The sequence below is a fragment of the Monomorium pharaonis genome, chromosome 5 (genome assembly GCF_013373865.1).
Source record: "Monomorium pharaonis isolate MP-MQ-018 chromosome 5, ASM1337386v2, whole genome shotgun sequence".
NCBI classification, from domain to species: domain Eukaryota; kingdom Metazoa; phylum Arthropoda; class Insecta; order Hymenoptera; family Formicidae; genus Monomorium; species Monomorium pharaonis.
The window spans coordinates 18,662,993-18,682,321 of NC_050471.1; the positions used below are offsets into that span (position 1 = coordinate 18,662,993).

General features: G+C 37.6%; 1 protein-coding gene across 3 annotated transcripts in view; it reads left to right on the forward strand.

Annotated features, from left to right (window-relative positions):
• The window catches only part of LOC105830827 (tubulin polyglutamylase TTLL5), a 239,101-nt gene that overhangs the window by 17,088 nt on the left and 202,684 nt on the right, over positions 1 to 19,329 (forward strand). For 2 of the 3 annotated variants that reach the window (XM_036286732.1, XM_036286734.1), the window contains exons 2-4: positions 400 to 573; positions 12,416 to 12,490; positions 12,578 to 12,701. In XM_036286732.1, coding sequence (XP_036142625.1) covers positions 407 to 573; positions 12,416 to 12,490; positions 12,578 to 12,701 — 366 coding nt within the window. In that variant the 5' untranslated portion in view covers positions 400 to 406. Of the gene's footprint in view, positions 1 to 399; positions 574 to 12,415; positions 12,491 to 12,577; positions 12,702 to 19,329 lie in introns of those variants that run through there. The other variant, XM_036286733.1, reaches the window with a different exon arrangement.

The following is a 19,329-nucleotide window of genomic DNA, read 5'->3' on the forward strand; positions in this document are numbered from 1 at the left end:
ACGCGCAAAAGCTTGGCACTGCCTGTCCATATCTATAAGGTCTATGGTTGGCTGCCATCCGCCATCACCATAAGTTGCGGCATACCTATATCTGTATCCAATATATATAAAAGTTTATATTGGTCCAAATCTTTGAGATATTTTACACATTGTTCAAAAAAATTTGAAAAATATTCATATTTTTTATATTATTTATTTAATATTCTGAAAAGTATTTCTATTCATATAAATAATTTTATATTTTGACATATTAAAAATATTAATTCTATTTTGAAATTATTTTGTTGGATTTATAAATTTTATTCAGAATATGCACATCAATACGTATTCCACGATAATTATCATATGCCATCTTTTGTAATATGACAGTTTTACATATGGTCCTCTGTTCTATTTCAGATAAATCATGTCTCAAAAAAAGTATACTAATGCAACAAAAAGTTTGGAAGAGAAGCGTTCGAAAGAGCTCATGTCCTCTTCTAGTCTTTCTGGTATGTCGCAGTTATCCAACAGCAGCGAGGAAGCATTGGAAGTCTTGGTACATAAATTCCACAAATCTGATAATTCAAAAAAGTGAGTTACTTTTATATAAGTATTAAAAATTTTAAATTTGTTTTATGATTACTGTATTATCCAATTTAATATTTTTTTATATATGATAAAATGTCAAGCTTATAATTCTTTTTATATTGTTTAATTAATATTTTTTTATGGTGATGAAATGTTAAGTTGTATTTTATTATATTAATTTTTTTATTGGTTTTTTTAATATTATGTAATAATGACTAGCATTGTATGTCTATTCTTTTTTAATCTAAAAATAATTAATTTTAATTTAAATCTCTTTAATTGTATATTTGTAAGAAGTATTTAAATTCTAACTAAGAATTTTTACTCATTTTTTACTGAAAAATTACTGACATTACAGGATAACATTCTGCTAATTGACTTTACAGACTGAAAACTTTTATGTGAAACAACACAAGCATAAATAATGGAATAATCGACTTAAGGCGATACTGATGATATTAATTTTTCCAACTGAATTGATCTGTGTGTGTGTGCGCGTGCGTGCGTTCGTGCGTGCTTGCGTGTGCGTGTACGTGTGCGTGCGTGCGTGCGTGTGCGTGCGTGCGTGCGTGCGTGCGTGCGTGCGTGCGTGCGTGCGTGTGTGTGTGCGTGTGTGTGTGTGTGTAAAACGCCGCTCCGCCTTTTTGAGTTATACACAAAAAGTTATTAACAAAAAAAGTTTAATAAATACGATACGACACTTCTTCGCTGTGGCCACACATACATATACACATACGAGGCTTTGCCCCCCTCCTGCACCCCACCCCAGTAAGGGATGGCTGAACCCACCCCATAAGGATGCCCTGGGCAGAAGTGCGCAAAAGTACGATGCGTACTTTGTTGATGATAAAATTACGACTCAATTCACATAATTATTTTTCAACAAAATACGTACTCTTTTTTCGCCTAGGGTATTCCTACCGGCGGCAGGATCGATCTCCATTAAAAATCAAAAAATATAAAAAGGACAAAAATTTTTTGCTATTTTTAAATTTCAATTTCAACTCGTTGTTATTTTGTAACAAACGACATAATCGACAATCGGCGATCGTCACCGACAAACAACTATTGTTAGCTTAAAAACACCATTTTGTTTTTTTGTTTCAAATGGATTGTTTAGGCGGGAGAAGAGTGGTCACTGCAAAATGCATTTTTCCAAACCTCGATGTGTGCCGGCGGCTATATTTTTTTTTCGTCACCATTTTGTAATAAAAAAAATTTTTTATATTGTCAAAACATAAGTCAATAATTACACAAAATTTTATTTAATTTTCACTACTCGTTTAGCAGGAATAAAATGTTAAAATTAGGCCTGTTTTTCGGCCGTCTAGGTAGGTGTAACCCCTTAAATACCAATTAAGGTCAATTGGGGTCAGTGCATACCCGAAAATGCAAAGTTTCTGTTTACTCTCCTCCCACAAGCTTCCAAATTTTTATACAACATTGAAACTTTGGCAATATGACATTTAAATTATATTTTATAGATACATAAGGTAATTTTTAGAAAAAAAGAAAATATTAAGAGAAAAAATCACACTTTAGACACATTTGTCTCGATGGCACACTTGCCCGGGCAAGTGCGACCCTGGCTATTATTGCCACCATGCATAATATGGCGGTCTTTTTGGTGCAGATGCGGGCAGTTTTAAGTAATACCTTTTCGATGCTTTTTTCAGATCTTTTTTTTTCTTAATTTATAAGCACTTAAAAAAACAATACTAAAATACTAAAAATGGAATTTTTAAAAAAGCTTGACTTTCAGGGTAATTTAACTTTTATTAGACAACTTTTTAACTGCTTTTTAATAAGTAATGAACAAATAGTTTACTTTTAATGAAAAAATTTACCTATGAATAAGAATACAGTAATGCACAATCAATAACTGCTTAGAATTTTTTATCGCTTTTAACATTAATTTCTTTTTTGTATCTTAGTTTGCACTTCAAAAGTCTTTTTGATTCCTGAACAAAATGTAAGGCCATCTTTTCCAATCGTCCAACTTTTTCTTCGTATATGGGGTGCGATTGTTTTTTCGAATGTAGCTCTGTACCATTTTCTCAACAAAACTCAACAAAAGAAACAGTTTTTGATAAGTAAAAAGATTAAAAATAATGAAAAATTTTCAAAACAAAAAAAAACAAAAAGAAGCTTCACGGAAACAAAAATAAACGATAAATTTACGGTCGCACTTGCTCTATAGTTTGAGTCGTACTTGCCCCAGATGGGAGTTTAAAGAATCAACAATAAACAAGTCGACTTAACCGTAGTCAAAGATTAAAAAAAAAACACAAATAGGATAGTTAATTACAGATATAATGCTAACTATAAAAAGTACTTACGAGTTTTATTCTTTCCACGTTAACTGACGGCAAACGTAAACAACAGAACTTCCACAATTTGACATTAAAGTTTTTTTTTAGTGCTGACTTTATCACTGTGCTGAGGTTACTGATTGATAATAGCGAGCGCTTTAGCGGTGAAAATTTGCACAATTGCATCTACTCAACATACGGCTATAGCGCACTCTATGTAATTTTCTCTGTAATATTACACAAGCCGATGGTGCACTTACCCCGAAGCCACACTTATCCCAACTGATCTTATATATCTTAAATATAAAAATTATTTTTAGCATATTTATTCACTATTTGTTTTATATTTTTAATTTTATATTTTTGTTTTATATTTTTAAGATAAAAATTATGGTAATTATTTACAATAGGTACTTTTCCGAATTTTGATATTTTTTCATAACTTTCTTGGTAAACAGCTTTGTTGTAACTCCGATAATGATAATCAATCGGAGGAGCCCGAAAAATATGTAATCTAATTTTTTTGGCCATTTTTTCGAAATAATTTGGTAATTATTGTATTTACATTAGCGATTTATCACCGATTTTGATGACCTTCTAATATGTTGTTAAGGTCATCATTTTGAACAACTTTTCCCTATACATGTTACCGCCGCTCGGCCTTAGTTTTTGAGTTATATAAAAAAATTATTAATACAAAAGTTTAATAAATACCATACTTTTTTAATTTGCACTAGAACGTTTTGGTAATACTTAACCCTCGGAGAACACATAGGGTCAATTTGACCCTTACCTCGAATTTAATCGTAAATATCTTGAAAGCATTTTGAAAATTGGCGGGCCTGAGGCCTTCTACCTGTAGTTTGGGGTACTAACTATATGTTAAGATGCTCCTTTTGTACAGCGCAACACCTAATAGGTGTTGGGCATTATTCGAAGTCGGTGCAGGGTCATTCTGACCCTGTTGTGTACTAAGCGTCGGTTTTTCAATAGTGAGCACGATGGCATATAGTTTGCGGCCACGTATTCAGAATGCCTTAGTACGTGTCGAGCAAGAATATTTCGATGGCAACAGTTCTTCTGAGGTGAATAACGTGTCAAACACTGACACGTCGTATTCAGATTATAGTGAACCGTCGCCGACAATAAATAAGTTAACTTTTACTACAAGTCATTAAAATAATAAAGTATTTACATATATGTAATAAGAAATAAATTTTTCTAAAATTTTTTCACAAAAATGTTTGATTTTTTTACCTTAAAAATCACTTTCATTACCTAACAAAATAAATACCTTTTTTTTTTTAAGGTACACTAAAGTACAATTTTTTTCTTGATTCTACTACATTTCAAGAATACACACGTAAATTTTTAGCCAGAAATATTTAAAAAATTAAAAAATACAATTTTTTTCGTAAATAACGTTTTTTTTTAAAATAATTTTTTCGTTAATTTTTTAAAATATGTAAATAATTCCAACAGCATTTTTTATTTATATCAATTGATTTAACAATGTTCCAAGTACATCTGGAAATTTTTTCAAGCTGATCGCACTCGTCAATTTAAAATGATGGACGATCAAATTGTGTGTAGGGTCAAATTGACCCACAGTGTTCTTCGTGATCGAAAAAATAGGTGTGTTCTCCGAGGGTTAAGGAGAGCTCATTCCTCACAGCACAAAACGAACGAATTTGGCAGAAAAAACCGTTCTGCCCCGCAAAGGGAGACATTAACAGTTAAAGTTGACGAAAAAGTTTAATAAATATTATTCTTAAAATTTAATGCATGGAAATTCGCGAAGGGTTATGTAGAGGACACGTGGACGAGGGAGGGATTTTGCCTCTCCCCCTGCTCACCCTCCCGTAATTTTTTTCTAACCTAACCCTAACCCAAACATTTTAAAGTCGCTATTTGGTTAATGCAGAAACATTGGAAACGAACAGCGTGGAAAGTCGCAAACCTATGTGGTACTATACAAGTGTGGACGTTGTTTACTTTACGTTTCATAAATACGATATGGTATCAGCCTTATGTAAAGTAAATGGCATCCACGCTTGTACAATACCACATAGGTTTGCGACTTTTTATGCTGTACGTTTCCAATGTTTTTGTATTAATAGCGCCTTTAAAATGTTTGGGTTAGGTTAGAAAAAATTACGGGGAGGGGGTGCAGGGGAGGGGCGGAGCCCCCTCCCCGCTCACGCGTTCTCTGCTGTACCAGACTGGGGTACAAGTGGCTACAATCGTTTGTTTCCACATTGTTCTGCCAGTAGGGCTGCTTTAAACAGAAGCACCTATTTTTTTCGATGTAGCTTTCAGGATTTTTTAACATTAGAAATATATAGTGACCTTTAAGGGGTTACATACACCCAGAAATTTTGAAAAAATGGCTTTTTTGTTTTTTGCATATTTGTAAAGTATAAAGTCTTGAGAATTTCCTTTGCAAGTTTCAAAGTGATTCCTTGAAAATTGTCGGAGATATAGCGAGAAAAGTCCAAGCGCGTTTGACGATGCTGGGGCGCGATGAGCGCCTTCTAATCCTTTGTAGCAGATAGCTTACGCAAGAATATTACGCCGGCAAGCTAGAATCGAAGCTTTTGATGCCGCTACATCTGGGGAGGGTCCACTGTATGGCCTTGGAGTGGACTCCATGTAAGTTTGAAATAAAATTGTCTACGTTTTAACCGAATGTCAATTTTAACGCGTTTTTCTCGAAACCATGTTTCCCAAACGCGTGCTAAAAATATCTCGGAAACGGCTAGACCGATTTACTTGAAATTTGGAGGGCTCAATCTACACAAAAAAGGCAGTCTTTATCGTGGCGTTTTTTTTAGAGCTCTTACTTTTTTTAAGTTAAAAAAACGACCAATTTTTACGCTTAAAAATTTCTTTTTTTTAAACGGCCGCCATTTTGCCAAAAATCGATATTTTAAAAATCGGCCACGATAAAGACTAGATAATAGTCTTCAAATCATTCAGTTTAAGAAAATTCTGGGCTGGTCTGTTTTAGATAAGTCCTGTACGAACTGCAATTGGCACCGCAGAGCACCTTTTTTTAACAAGGTCTTGCGACGAGGACAATATCTCCGTCATTTTTAAATATTTTTAGTTCAAATTTATTTTGAAACATGTTCTAAGAATGTATTTTAAAGTAAAGAAAACTAGGATTAATTACATACATTACGTTTCAAAAAAAAAATCGAGAAGAAGGCTTATTTTTTACGTCTCTGGGTGTATGTAGCCCCTTAAAAGAGCCGATTTTAAGTCTGAAAAGAACCGGTAATGCGTAAATTATGTCTGTTCTATCGCGTTATTTCGGTTTAAAACGTTATCAAGCACAAAAAATTATTTCGAAAAAATGGCCAAAAAAATTAGTAGATTACATATTTTTCGGGCTCCCCCGATTGATTATCGTTGTCGGAGTCACAACAAAGCTGTTTACCAAGAAAGTTATGAAAAAATATCAAAATTCGGAAAAGTACTTATTGTAAATAATTACTAAAATTATTTTTTAGTATATTTGTTATTAACGTATTTAACAAATTATAAGTTACAGAAAAGAAAAAAAATTATTAAAAGTAATTTAATATATTACACATTATTTCATTTTACATAATTTTATTTTTACATTTTTTATTTGCTTTTGGAATTATCAGACTCCTCAGAAGATGAACAAATTTTTTGATAATATTTGTCGTAAAAATATTGAAAACAAAAAAATTTGCATTATTACTTTAGCATGCATTACTTTTTATTGACTACACCTTAGTATAATTTTTCAAGGAACACGATTGAATCATTTTTTAGTTGCTCTGACTTCTTTCTTTTTATTTTTGGTTACAATTTTTTACAATTTTTCTTAAAATGAAGGATGTAGGAAGGAGGGTGTTCGGAAAGAATTTGGAGTGATTATATCGTGTTCCCCGGAAAATTTTATTAGGGATTTGCCTTTATTTCTACTTTTTATATCGCGTTTCTGTAGCGCTATATTTTTTGTCGAAAAATCAGTAATAGTTAAAACACTGTTTTTGTATACGGCATCCATTCGGAAGTCTTTCATAATAATAAAATCAATGGTCGTAAAGGGAGCGGTGCACTTGCACACGGTTCAAATGGACACAGTGCTTTTAAACACGATATCTTGCGCACGGTTCAAATGGCCACGGTGCATTTGCACACTGTGCATTTGGTCACAAAAGAACTAAGGGCGATCGGGACGAACAATAACTCGAAGCCCGCGCAACACGCGACGGACTCGTACTCTTCCGCATGTTATAAGGTCCCGCGAACAATGTGCGCGATAATTATTACTAGCTCGCCAACGAGGCGATATGAAACGAATAATTTTAAGTTGACGAGAACGCAATTACGTGAAGATTCGCGCTACGAATATGAGGAGACTACATTAATTTTGACAAAATACAAGTGCGCGAAGATTCACAATACAATTAACGCTAATGACTCGGCTGCGGATCGGGACGCACACGCAACGTAATTATACGAGAAGAACAGCACGTAGCGAATTCACGCGGGCGGGCGCGATCAGGCAAGGCAATAATGCTTTAATAAATTCGTGAGCTCTTGACTCTACTTGAATGCCGAAAAGATACCGCAATAGATTCGTAATTTTCTCGCGGCTCGCCTGACCGCGAAATTGGCGGCTTTACAATATGTGACGCTTCTCTCACCAAGTCAATTCCTTCGCCTCGACCTCGTCCGGATCGGGATGATCTTGGCTTCTGCGTCCTTTTACACGTTTTGATTGCTCGGGATCCGGAACACTTACACGCAACGACTTCCGCAGCTCGAGTGATTGATCCTGGATCCTGCGGGGGCCGCTTGGCGACGCGCCCCACCTTGCCTCTCATAAGCCGGACCTTTATTGGCCGCGATTTTCTAAATTTGACTTGCGCGTAATGTGCAACACGCGTTGCCGCTACTTGCTGGCTGATTCAAGGCACGGTGATCGATATCTCGGGGTCTCGCGCACGGGACTTTTCGCGCTTTCTCCTCGGCGGCAGTTTTCTGTCTCTCAGCCAGGCGCTTCTTCCGCTTCCGGGACGTTATCTTCTCCTCGACGAGGGCGTACAGTGATGGCAAGCTGTCGCGATCCCTGCCGGAACTCGTGCGGGATTGGATCCGAAGTCGCCCCGTCGGGACACCGGTCCTGTGCGCCTTTGCTGGATCCTGCAATTGCGATTCGGCAGCAGTATCGAGATTCTCACACGATAGAAATTGTAGGCAAGATAAGGGCGATATTACCTGCAGACCCCCGCTCGAAAAGGGTCTTCTGCCAATCCCTCGTTGTCAGTTCTTCCCTATGTACTCCGAGGATGTCTTCCGTTGAGACGAGACGCCAGAATTTACAAAATAGGTTCTCCTTGGCCACCGATTCCCGCCACACTCATGATGTAGCGCTCGCAAAAATCTTAACGATTAGAGAAAGGACAACACACGGGACGACACATCCAGGAAACACGACATATCACGCTTCTGCGTCCGCTTCCGAGCGGGAGGATGCAGGACCCGCGTGGTGTAAACGCGTAAGGGCCATTAAGGCTCTTGTGACGGACAACAGCCCGCGGTTGTCACGTCACAATGTACATAAGATCTATTAACAGTGTTAAATTGAATAGGTTATAGTCTATATATAATATCTACAGACCTTAGAGTTACAGTTTTATGAGCAGAAATAGGGATGTAAGTAGATATACGGACATTGTGATTTCTGTTGAGTAGAAATACGTACATTTTATGCATTGTGTTTAATTAATAATTATTTTATAATAAAAGTTCTTAAAATATTTTTTGTATTTAATATGTAAGATGATCTATAATGTGATAAGTAATTAATATTTTTGCCAATTATTACATAAAAACATAATTTAAATCTATATTTTTTGGTTTTATTTGTTAATTATCTTAAATGAGTATAAATAAAGGCATTGACCTTATAAAAGAAATAAAAAGTTTTCACGTTAAAAATTATCTTTTTATTGATAAAAAAAAACATCTTTATTATCCCCTTAATAAATTAATTTATTTATTAATAAAAATGAACATTGTCTTGTATTCAGATATCTTGTATACGGAGATACTTCATAATATAGACAATTTTACATTGAATTTATTTGTAAAAGTACAATAACGATAAGAATTCTTTTGTTACATGTGCATTGAAAGTAGTCTTTTTTGTGTCGTTTTTTGTTGAAGTCGCCGATTTCAGCATTTTAATATTAACCCTTAGCTGTCGCACTTCATGGGAATAACATAGCTGACACACTGTCGTTTGAGACCTCAACCATTCAAACGCTTGCAAACGAGAATACTTTTGAGTTTTTTTTACTTACCAAAATTTTTAGATACTTTTCAATTATCAACTTAAATGACAAATTATGTCGTTTTCGTGAAATATTATATTTAAGTTATGTTTAAAAAAAATAAAATATAAAAAAACTTGAAAAATGACTTTTTACTTAAAAATTGGTTACTTTTCTATTAAGTATTAAGAGATAAAATTTTACCTAGATACTCTCGAAATATAGCACTTTAATAAAAAAATAGTAGAACAGTGATCCTTTCAAAAAAGGTATTTATCTTGAGAATTGTGATGAATTTTGACAAATTGATAAATGCTTTTTTTTCTCATTATAAATTTATTTTATAATAAGAGTTTATTTATGGTATATAACTAAATATTACATCGTTAATGAAGAAAAATGCCATTTTTGCCCTTGAGTTTCGAGCTCGGTCGGCGACGAACGCGTGACTTCAAAAGACGCTGTCCTAAAGAGTGAGTCTCAGATGCGCACAGTAATAAACGGACACAGCAAGCTGAGTGAAACGGACACAGTAACAAACGGACACAGACCAAACGGACACAGTAATAAACAGACACAGTGCGAAACGGACACAGTAACAAACGGACACAGTGCGAAACGGACACAGTAACAAACGGACACAGACCAAATGCGCATAGAGCGAAACGGACACAGTGCGAAACGGACAGAGACCAAATGCGCACACTGCACATGCGCACGGACCAAATGCATACACGGAAAGTCGCAAACCCATGTGATGCAGTGAATGCTTTGCACGCACGCACGCACACACACACACACACACACACACACACACACACACACACACACACACGGGGGGGTGCAAGGGGGGGCCTTCGGCCCCCTTCCCGCACCCACCCCGTCCAAGTCGCTAACCTATGTGGACTTTACTCTGCTTGCAATGTACATGGATTGCATTTGGTCCGTGCGCACGTGCAGTGTGCGCATGTGCATTGTGCGCATTTGGTCCGTGTGCATTTGGTCCGTGCGCATTTGGTCTGTGTCCGTTTCGCTCTGTGCGCATTTGGTTTATGTCCGTTTGTTACTGTGTCCGTTTCGCTTTGTGCGCATTTGGTCTGTGTCCGTTTGTTACTGTGTCCGTTTCACTCAGCCTGCTGTGTCCGTTTATTACTGTGCGCATCTGGGACGCTCCTGTCCTAAAGTGGTATTTTCCAAATCAACGTCCATTTCAAATTCCTCTGCAAATTCTGAACAATAAGAAATTTCTATAGATTGAGTCTTATATTCACTACTGTTTGGATCACTCGTACGATCTTTTTCGAGTAGTTGGTGGGCCGAGACCGTAAATTATACGCCATCTATTTAATATACCAGAATAACATGTTATAACCTTAAAATAAAAATTAAAAACTTTAAAAATATAATGCACTCATTTTTTCCAACGTCCTGATGAAAAATCCGATAAAAACAAAATTCACAACAAAAAAACAACTGGCACACTGGAGTCTCTGACGATATCACTCCGATTCGTTTGAATGCCACAGCCGAACCGATGCGTTTGAGATTACACGAGGTATACCACGTAAAAAAGTGTCCCTCCAACTAATAATACATGGTAGTGCCATTTCCACGTTTTGAGAGGGAGAAAATTGGAAGTGGTTGGGGCAAATTGGAACTAAGTTGGGGCGTCTCGTACCCCACAGTGCCAGCTAAGGATTAATGCACAGTTCTTGTCCTTTAATAGATAGCGTGAATCGTGACGAAAAATATTTCAGTATGACTTTTTGAACATGTTTGATTATTTCAACACTTGCATGTGAAACACGTATATGGTAACTCTATTAGAATTGACCGATGCTTTCTCGTTTTTGCGAACCTAATCTTGGTTAATCTATTAATTTGCGAGACACTCAAAGGCCTAAAACATCACGTATTGAAGCAAGGATAACAAAAAGTACCGGTATGCAACACGGATGTAACAGTCTTTTGCACCGTGCGGATGAACGCATTGATTTACGGCTCGTGCGTCCACTTGTTGCTCCACTCATTAGTAAAAGACCGACTGTACTTTCTTGTTACATAATATATTATTTTGTTATCTGTACGTCAAAAGTGGAGTATTTTGTGGTTTTTTAGTGACCGTAAAGTTACGGTCGATTGTGCACGGATAGTTTTCTTACACAAGTAACTCATTCTTCTATCGATTAAGCGTACGGGAATAGTCATGCAAGAATTTGTCGTGCCTCCGTGCACGAGGAGTCCGTCCTCTGTCCGAGTACTTGCACTACTGGCTTTTCGTTATTGTTTATAATTATGTTGAATGAATTTATTGTTCTTGATCATTGTTCTTAACCTCTGCCACTTAGTTTATTTGGTTGAGCGTTCCCAGGAGCTGGGACTTTAATAAGGCACTCACGTTTTGGGTAATATAGACACTTTATTTCACAAATTAACTTCACGCGATTGCTTAATTTCACAACAGTATTACGCGACAGAATTACTCTACGTGACAGATTGATTATGACTGACCCCGCGCTTGACGTCAGTCTCTCTTTTTATCCCAGTTTTCTGGATTGAGACTTATCTTTGCTAATCAGCGTTCCTGCTGCTCGGCAAGGCTGCTGCGTCCGAATTCCGCTTATCCGGTTCTAATCTTGGGCCGTTGCGTTCGTTTTCTATTGCGTTCGGTCTTGCGCGATCTCATTATTTTGCTACATTTTATATTTCGCCAAATGCTTAATCGCGGCTTACATAGATCAATTACGAGGTTGGATGGGGAAATCCGGCTCATAACAAATTGTTTCCGAACATTTCCGAGTATTCCCACACGCTTGAATATCCTTTTAATCTCCTAATCTTTTCCTTTATTTCCAAACTTGCGTTGTGCCACAGACATCTCGCAACACACATATGGTAACTTGCAGACATCGACATTTTATCGCTATCTCGCAACACGTATATGGTAACTTTCGACGCTTCATCACTTTCGCGAATCTAATCTTAATCAATCTGTTAATTCAGACTCAAGGACTACACTTCGACGCACAGATAACAAAAAATATCATTTCACCCGCACGAGTGGGGACTAATCCGCACATGTTACACATGTGTAACATGTGCGGGTTAGTCCCCACTCGTGCGGGTGAACACACTCGAAGGAAAGACTTTTCATACTTTCCATACTAACATAATATATTATTTTAATATTACGTATAATCTTTATGTCTGTAGGACAATGAATACATTAAACAACGAATGGTTATTGAATGGATCAAATGGAAACAAAACACCCGTTTTATGTTTTAAGTAAGTTTATAAAAATTTATCTATTATTTATTATTATATTTTTTAACACAGAAATGTTTGAGCAACTCCATTTTGTTTGTCTTTTAGATGTTCCGCTTTAGCTACGCCACCAGAAAATCCACCAGCAAAGCAGTTACACATGACTTACAAAATCTCTCATACTGATACTAGACTTATTAATCTTCTATTGCAATCTCACGGCTTAATAGAGGTAAAATTAATATATAGTAATATATTAGATATATTATGAGATTTATATACATAAAAGTGAACAATTAATTCCTTGAGAATGATTGTTTAGACACCATAAAATTAATTATTATTTTCTATTATAAATATTAAAATATTATTCTGTTTATATTTTAACTATTAAAAGTGCCCAAAAATGATTTCTTTTCTCAATAGTTTTTAAAGTCAAACATTTTAAATTTTTAATAAAAAAATTTTTAATTTACTAGTTTAAATTTAAAATGCTTTAAAAGTCACAAATTTTTAAATATTTTATGAAAAAAATGCAATAAATTCTTTTAAACACTTTTAAAGAAATATGAATATAATGGTACATTAATCCTTAAAGGGCACACGGCCAAAAAATTACATAAGGAGCACACAGGTTATAGTATACTGTAGCGTTTTTAAATGCATGCTGTAATGATGTTATTTAATATTTTATTGCGAAAAAATTACCGAATAAAGTTCATTACGTGAATTTTAAAGGTTTTATAATAATTTTGAAAATTTAACATTGTTTAAAAAATTGTATAAAAATCTATATATATTTTGAAAGTTCAAAATGTTTTTTTTTTTTTTTTTTTTTTTTTTTTTAAATTGAAAATGGCAATTTTTGTATTTTTTGTATTATATTTATTAAAAACTGCATACATAAAAACAAAAAATTATGATGGTGGGAGTATGTCACACCCCATGTACCCTTTAAGGATTAAAAGAAATTTCTAAATTTGAAGCAAAAATATACTGAACTTATATTTTCAACATATTTTAAATAATTTAAAAATAATTAATTTTTAAACAAATAAATATAAAGATGCATATGTAACGAGCTACTTCTATAACCTTGATTGTGAGATATGCTGTCAAGGTCACCTTTTTAATCGGTTCACTGGTAGACGCAAAATTAATGTTTTGTGCCAAAACTGGTAACAGCTAATAATTATATATTTTACACGATAGTTTATCTGTAAGGGGTTTCTTGAGTTGCTGGTGACAAATCAAGAATCAAAATTTTAAAATTTAAAATGGCGGATTTAGTATAGCAGTTTTAATGACTAATTTTGGTATTTTACTATGAAAACACATCACATTTTTGTGCATCATTTATTACGGATTCTATACACACACGCGCGCGTGCACATACATATATCGAGCATTCTATGTCAAGTGAGCTCCTCCTTTTTTGTCAGGTCGGACACTTTTTTACCTAACATGGTTAAAAATTTTTTTTTACTGTTTTGCCCTAAAATTTCAAGTTGTGATCTCAACGGGTTCAAAAATGGCGCTTCGATCTTTCTCGAGATTCGGAGCATTTAACTTTATTCTCCACATATCTAAATGACGTCAAGGGGTTAATCTAACGAGTTTGGGGGTTAAGAATTTAAGATGTAAGGATTCGAGATTTTACTTAAAATATTGTTCATAATTAAAAAATTTTTTTCTATTCACTATAGTGAATAGGGTATTTTTAGTTTTCGAAATTCTGACTACGAATTTTGATACGTAATCTGAGATCCAGAAAAGCTCTATACATATACTGATTTTTATGAAATTTTGAAATTTGTCAGTTTTCGTCTGCCATATTGGATCGGCCATTTTGTACACATACGGAGGTCGACCGTTGTGTTTACGTCGCTATCAGTTTTGGTAGTCATACATCATGTTGGTTGCTATGTGGAGTTTTTTTTCATTAATAGGAAAAATTGGAAAAACCGATATCATGTGTTAGGAACTTACGATAAAGAAAACGTGATTGTATAGCATGCTTCGAATATTTTTTTTTTTTTTAGTTATGTGCTTCTATTATGCTATCATACAATGCTTCTTCGTTTTTTTCTTACGAGAGACTATCCCCTCACGTTGTGGCTCGTTCTTGCGCCGTCGCATCCTTCCAGTGCGACTGCGCCATCTCTTCTCCTCGCAGGCCGCGAATGGGCCCTGAGTCTCGGAAATCCCTTACATTCGGCCATCTGACTGGGAGTGGTTGTCCTCAGCCCGTGATGTAGCCGTCCGTTCCCCCAGTGAATATCATTGTTTTAATTGGCAGACGTCTCCACTTCACAGCGTGTTGATTTTCGCTATTGACCTGCGCGGAACTGGTGCACCGGGCCGGGCCAGTTCGTATAACCAAATTAGATTGACTTTCTGGTTGCTCAGTGTCAATTCATATAACTGAACTAGTGTAGTACTAGTGTCAGTTCGTATGACTAAATTGGTATAGTACCAATCGGTCCGTTTAACTGAATTAGTGTAGTCCCGCGGCTCTACACTGCGTCGATTTGTGTAACTTAGTTGGGTCGACTGTATTTGATCATTCAACATCAGTCCGTATGACCTAACAGTGTAGTTTCAGTTGGTTCGTATAACCAAACTAGTGTAGGCTCGTCGCCTTATACCACGTCGGTCCGTGTAACTGAGTTCGGCTAACCGCATCCGGCTGTCCAATATCAGTCCGTATAACCTAACTGATATGGTGTCAGTTGATTTGTGTAACCTAACTGGTATGGTGTTAGTTGGTTCGTGTAACCGAACTAGTAGGCTCGTTGCCTTACACTACGTCGGTCCGTGGTCTCTACCAATGGGGAGGGAAATCTTTATTCGTACGGTGTCCACGGTTTGATCTTATCCGCGGCCATCACCGTGCGATGTGATTTACTTCTTTCCCGCAAGTCCTCTACTTCGTACCGATTGTTGATGAGGATCTTATAGACCCAAAAAGACCCCTTAAATTTTGGATGTAGCTTTCTACTGCTACCTATTGTTAGGTCACTGGTGATCCTGACGAGGACTTCAAACAACCAGGTTTGTTAATATGTTTACTACGTAACACGTTTTCTGATTTTTTATTGGTTCTATGATCGTAAACTTCATAAAGCCGTCCACAATGACAAGAATAAATTTGTGGCGCTTTTGACTCGTTTCAAATGGTCCGACATGGTCTATGTGGATTGTATGTAATGGTATTGACACCTTTTTAATGCTGTGTAATTTGCACTGCTTCTTTCCGGTGGTGTGCTTATAGTATGCGCAGTTTAAACTGGCGTTCACATATTTCGTTACAAAACGTCGCATCCCAGCAAACCAGTAATTACGCTTTATTTGCTCTAGTGTCTTTTCCGCGCTCAAATGCCCGGCCTCGTCATGACACAGCTTGCAGATCTGCATCCGCGCATTCCATGGTACCAACCATGCACTAATTTTGTCGCTTATTCGTCTATACAATTTGCCATTCTTCACCAAATACTCATCAAAATAATGTTTAGTTTTGCGTGTCGGCTTTCGACTTAGCAGGATAGATCGGATTCGTAATAATTGCTCATCCCGCAGTTGGGCTGCCTGTATCCAGTCGTTCTATGTTACATTGACGTACAGTACTTCCAGTGCGAATGGTATGGGATTATGGCTGGGGGGGGGGGTCAGCGTGCGTCATTCGTGATCCAGCCCGATATTTAACGTCGAATGTATATTCCCGTACCTCGAGCCACCAGCGACCGATTCGGGGCAATAAGTCTCGTTTCGCGAAGGTAGCACGCAAAGCTGCGCAGTCGGTCATAACTTTAAACCTTAGTCCTAACAGGTATACCCGGAAATATCGTATCACTAAGACGACTGCCATTGTTTTTAATTTGTACGAATAATAGCAACGCTGCTCCGTTGTTGTCTGTTTACTAAAATACGCTACTACCGTGGTTTGATCGTTCGTCTTTTGCAATAATACGGCTCCTATCCTGATCGCGCTTGCGTCAGTATGTACCTCGGTCGGTTTGTTCGCGTCAAATACGGTTAGTACCGGTCTAGTCATGAGTCTCTCTTTAGGTAGTAAAAGCCGTTTGTTGTGCCTCTTTCCACACCCAAGGCGTATCCTTCTTTGTTAACCTCGTCAGTGGCTCGACAATAATTGCAAAGTTTTCGATATATTTTCGAAAATAACTAACTAGGTCTACAAACTATCGCACTTGCTTCACCGAGGTTCCATTTGCAACACGGCTTCAACTTTGCTTTTTCCTGGTCGGACTCCTTCTTTACTAATTTTCCTACTCAGATATTCGATAGATCTTGCAAAGAACGTACACTTGTTTAGATTAAGCGTCAATTGGTGTGCCCGGAACGCTTCTAACACCCGGCGCAATCTGGTTATGCCCTCCTCACTAGTTTTAGACGGTACAATAATGTCATCTAAATAGGGAAAAGCTATGGAATTCTTTAATTTCTCCAGTACTCTATTCATTAGGCGTTGAAACACCGTCGGCGCATTTGTTAATTCAAAGGGCATGCGCAGGAATTCATAGTGACCTTCTGGGGTTACAAAAGCCGTTTTCTCGATGGAGTCGTCCGCCATCGACACTTGATAATACCCCGAAGCTAGGTCTAATCCTGTAAAATATCAGTGGCCTCCTAGTTTGTCTATTTGGTCGTCAATCAGCGGCATAAGGTATTTGTCTCTAATCGTGAACGCGTTCAGTTTGCGGGAGTGGATATAATTTGCCCACGTTCGAAATGGCCACGTCCGAAACGGCCACGTCCGTAATGGCCACGTTCGGAACGGCCACGTTTGAAATGGCTATGTTCGGAATAGCCTCGTGAAATATTGCACGGAGTTCAATTTGCTTACATTCGAAACGGCCACGTTTGGAACGGCCAGCTTCGGAATAGCTACGTTCGATATGACCACGTTCGGAATGGCCACGTTTAAAATTACTACGTTTGGAATGGCCACGTTCAAATTGGCCACGTTCGAAACGGCTATGTTTGGAATGATTTTTTTTTTGTTTGCGTGGAAAGTTTCAAACCCATGTGGTGCAGAGAATGGTGCGCTTTGCGCGCGCGCGCGCACACACACACACACACACACACGGGGAGGGTGCAAGGGGGGGCCTTTGGCACTCTCTCCTGCACCCGCCCGTCTAAGCCGCTAACCCATGTGCATTGTACTGGAAATTTTGTAAAACATATGTCACGTGGTCATTTCGAACGTGGCCGTTCCAAACGTGGCCGTTTCGAACATGGCCGTTTCGAACGTGGCTGTTTCGAACGTGGCCGTTTCGAACATGGCCGTTTCGGACGTGGCCGTTTATTCCATGACTCAAATGTGAACGGTTGCCCGCTTATCACTAGTTACGATCTGCTCGGCGAAACCTTTCAATATTATATTCGGTGTGGACGACATCTTTATATTATATTTATCAACTATCGATGATCGCAACAATGTATCCCTTTTCCGTATCTATTAGTCCGGTAACTGTATGCCGATTTACAGACACCGCGCGCTCGTACATATTCTTACCATGTTTTAACCGCTGCACTATGTTTACGCCTTTTTGAAGGGGACATTTATCGCTATGATGCCCTAATCGATTACAGCGATCGCACTCCACCCGCGGCTTTTGACATTTTCTTGCAATGTGCCCTAATTTACCCCAATTGAAACACTCTATCTGTGGTCTGTCCTTGTTTATATCGTCCGTAATTTTGTCATTTTTATTTGTTTTTTACCCGCGCTTGACAACTGTTTGGACTGCGGCGATTCCGTTGATCGGTCTTTTCGTTCCTACTACTGCCTCCCTTACTTCTCTCGTGTCTTAACGGTATGTTGCCTAGAGTCGTCATATATGCGTATAAGCAATTAGCGTCGGTATGCTGCGCCGAACGTACCGTTCTAGCAATATGCGCGTCTGTGATTCCGCCAATTACCGCATCGATCAAATATTTATCCAGAATATTAATATCTAACCTGTGTAGTTTATTCAATTTTTGGAAACAGTAATCTCCTAGCGCTTGCCCTGGATTACTTTTGTATAGTGCTACTTCTTTTAATAATTTACTGAACGGTACTGACTTACGAAATTGCTGTCTCAACATTTCTTTTGCCTCTGTCCACGCAATCGCTAGTTGTTGTCACGAATCATACCATAGTCGGGCGTGTCTTTTAAGCCTCGATGGAATTAACCTCATAATTGCGCGGTCATCCCAGTCATACTGCATCGCTAAATCATCCACATGCTCGATCCATTTGTCTATTACCAAATCATCTTTCGAGAGATCGAATAACGGTATCATCTGCTCGTCTCCTTTATGGATGCATGAACCACGTGCATGTGATCGTCGATCCAGACTTTCTACAATACGTTCTAACCTGTCTACGCGCTCGTCTTGCCGTTTCTTCTCGACTTCCGGTGACGACGAGGACGACAACCGCTATTTCTTACGTTTCGAGCTACTTCCATTCGACTCGCGTTGCGACTTATGTCAACCCATTATTCACTCGTATTTTCGTCGTATGATACAGAAAAGCCCGCTTAGCGCGTTGTCTTATCCCGCTTCTGATTGTTAGGAACTTACGGTAAAGAAAACTTTAACATTACAATGCTTCCTTGTTTCTTTTTTACGAGAGACTATCCCCTCCACGTTGTGGCTTGTCCTTGCGCCATCGCATCCTTCAGATGCGACTGCGCCATCTCCCCTCCTCGCATGGCCGACCCGGCCGCACACGGTCCCTGAGTCCCGGAAATCCCTTACACATGTTAATTTTATCTAAGCTGTGAGTTGTAGCCGCGATGTGATTTCGCCATTTGAAATTCCATGTTGCACGTATTTACATTCGGGATCAG